Source organism: Mus pahari, chromosome 5, assembly GCF_900095145.1.
Source record: "Mus pahari chromosome 5, PAHARI_EIJ_v1.1, whole genome shotgun sequence".
NCBI lineage: Eukaryota > Metazoa > Chordata > Mammalia > Rodentia > Muridae > Mus > Mus pahari.
In genome coordinates, this window is record NC_034594.1 from 105,169,969 (window position 1) to 105,171,540 (window position 1,572).

The following is a 1,572-nucleotide window of genomic DNA, read 5'->3' on the forward strand; positions in this document are numbered from 1 at the left end:
AAAATGACATTCAGATTCTACACGCTCTCTCGTGTCAGTTTGTTTGTCATCCACTGAATCCTTGCCCGTCTGCCTCCAGAGACCCGTTCCACGCAGATAGGAGACCCCAAAAAAGGAGGTAGTCTGCGGCAAAGGGGGAGTCCTGGAGTGTCTCACTGGGAAGGAGAAGCACTATCGTGCCCACGTGCTCTGCAGTCTTCCTCCACTACCCAGCCCTTTGCTGGAATGCATTCTTGTCCCATGTCAGGGCCTCTCCAAGTCCTTGCAGAGGTACAAGAAATGATTCACCCTGCCTCTGACTGGTTGCCTGAGAAGATGCATATTTCCCGAACAAGTCATATCCCTTTATCCCCAAGGGGAGACTCCTGCAAGTGGGCCTCCTTCACACTGCTCGGCCCTATGATTTCAATCTAAACCTCATGCAAAGTGTGTCCTGCCCACATTAGAATGAAGTGGTTTCCAGTTATCTAGAGTGAGGCTGTACCCTGAAAAGCCGCAGAGCTCCTCCACTTGACAGAGCTCAGCCAATCCTGCACCTTTGCGGACTGGAGCTCAGCAACTCTGCCCCTGCTCCTCCATTTCCTGCAGTGGGAATCCACCTCAACAGATGCAAAAATCACCCAGCCAGAGCTAGTGACACTCCTTTGATTGTTCCCAGGTACTTGAAGCTCCTTGGCCCCACGCCCCATCTCTGAAGATGAACTGTGAATACGTGAGCTTGGGCTACCAGCCTGCTGTCAACCCGGAAGACCCTGATTCAGACGATTACATCAATATTCCTGGTCCATCTCATCTCCCTAGCTGTGCCCCAGGGCCCAGATCTTCATGTCAATGAGTCCTACCTGTTTGCTGCTGTCTAGCACGTTTTCCTTAGAGGATCCCTGTCACCACGTATGTCCTATACCTTAACTCGACTCTCACCTGACTATCTGAATGCCTTGAGAATGATCAATTACAGGCTAAATTTTCACCCCATTGAAGCCCCCTGCATTCATTTGCGAGAGCTCTGGATAGGACGTGCAGAACATTCATTTGTCATGATGCCAACTGTCTTTTCTGTGCCATCTAAGAGTTCATGGGACCTGCAGGGTGCTTCCTCACTATCTTTGGTCACATAGTCCTTGCTTCCTTAACCCTAGCTCATGTGACATCAGGCTAGACTATAAGCATAGCCGACACTTCCAGGCCCCGATCCAAAGGACATGATGAGCTCTGTCTTTCCCGAGTCTAATAGCAAAGATAGCTTATTTGATATGATGACTTATTCTAAATTTTTAGAACTAAGCTTTTGTTAGCGTTAGTGATATGCACACACACATGAATCCTCTTTACTGTAATCCCCCATCACTTGATAGGAATAACCTGACTCCCGTATCTCTCCTCTTTTAGAAAGTTTTTGTACAACAATATGAACTAACCAGTACCCCCTGAGCTCAAGTCTCTAGCTGCATATGTAGCAGAAGATGGCCTAATCAGCCATCATTGGGAAGAGAGGCCCCTTGATCTTGTAAACTTTATATGACCCAGCACAGGGGAAGGCCAGGGCCAAGTAGTGGGAGTGGGTGGGTAGGG

At 48.8% G+C, this 1,572-nt stretch overlaps 1 protein-coding gene across 1 annotated transcript in view; it reads left to right on the top strand.

Moving 5' to 3' along the window:
* The window catches only part of Fcmr (Fc fragment of IgM receptor), a 16,552-nt gene extending 15,717 nt beyond the window's left edge, over positions 1-835 (top strand). The window contains exon 8 of the mRNA XM_021199101.1: positions 659-835. Within this exon, the coding sequence (XP_021054760.1) occupies positions 659-835 (177 nt within the window). The remainder of the gene's footprint in view (positions 1-658) is intronic.
* Positions 836-1,572: the final 737 nt, after the last annotated feature.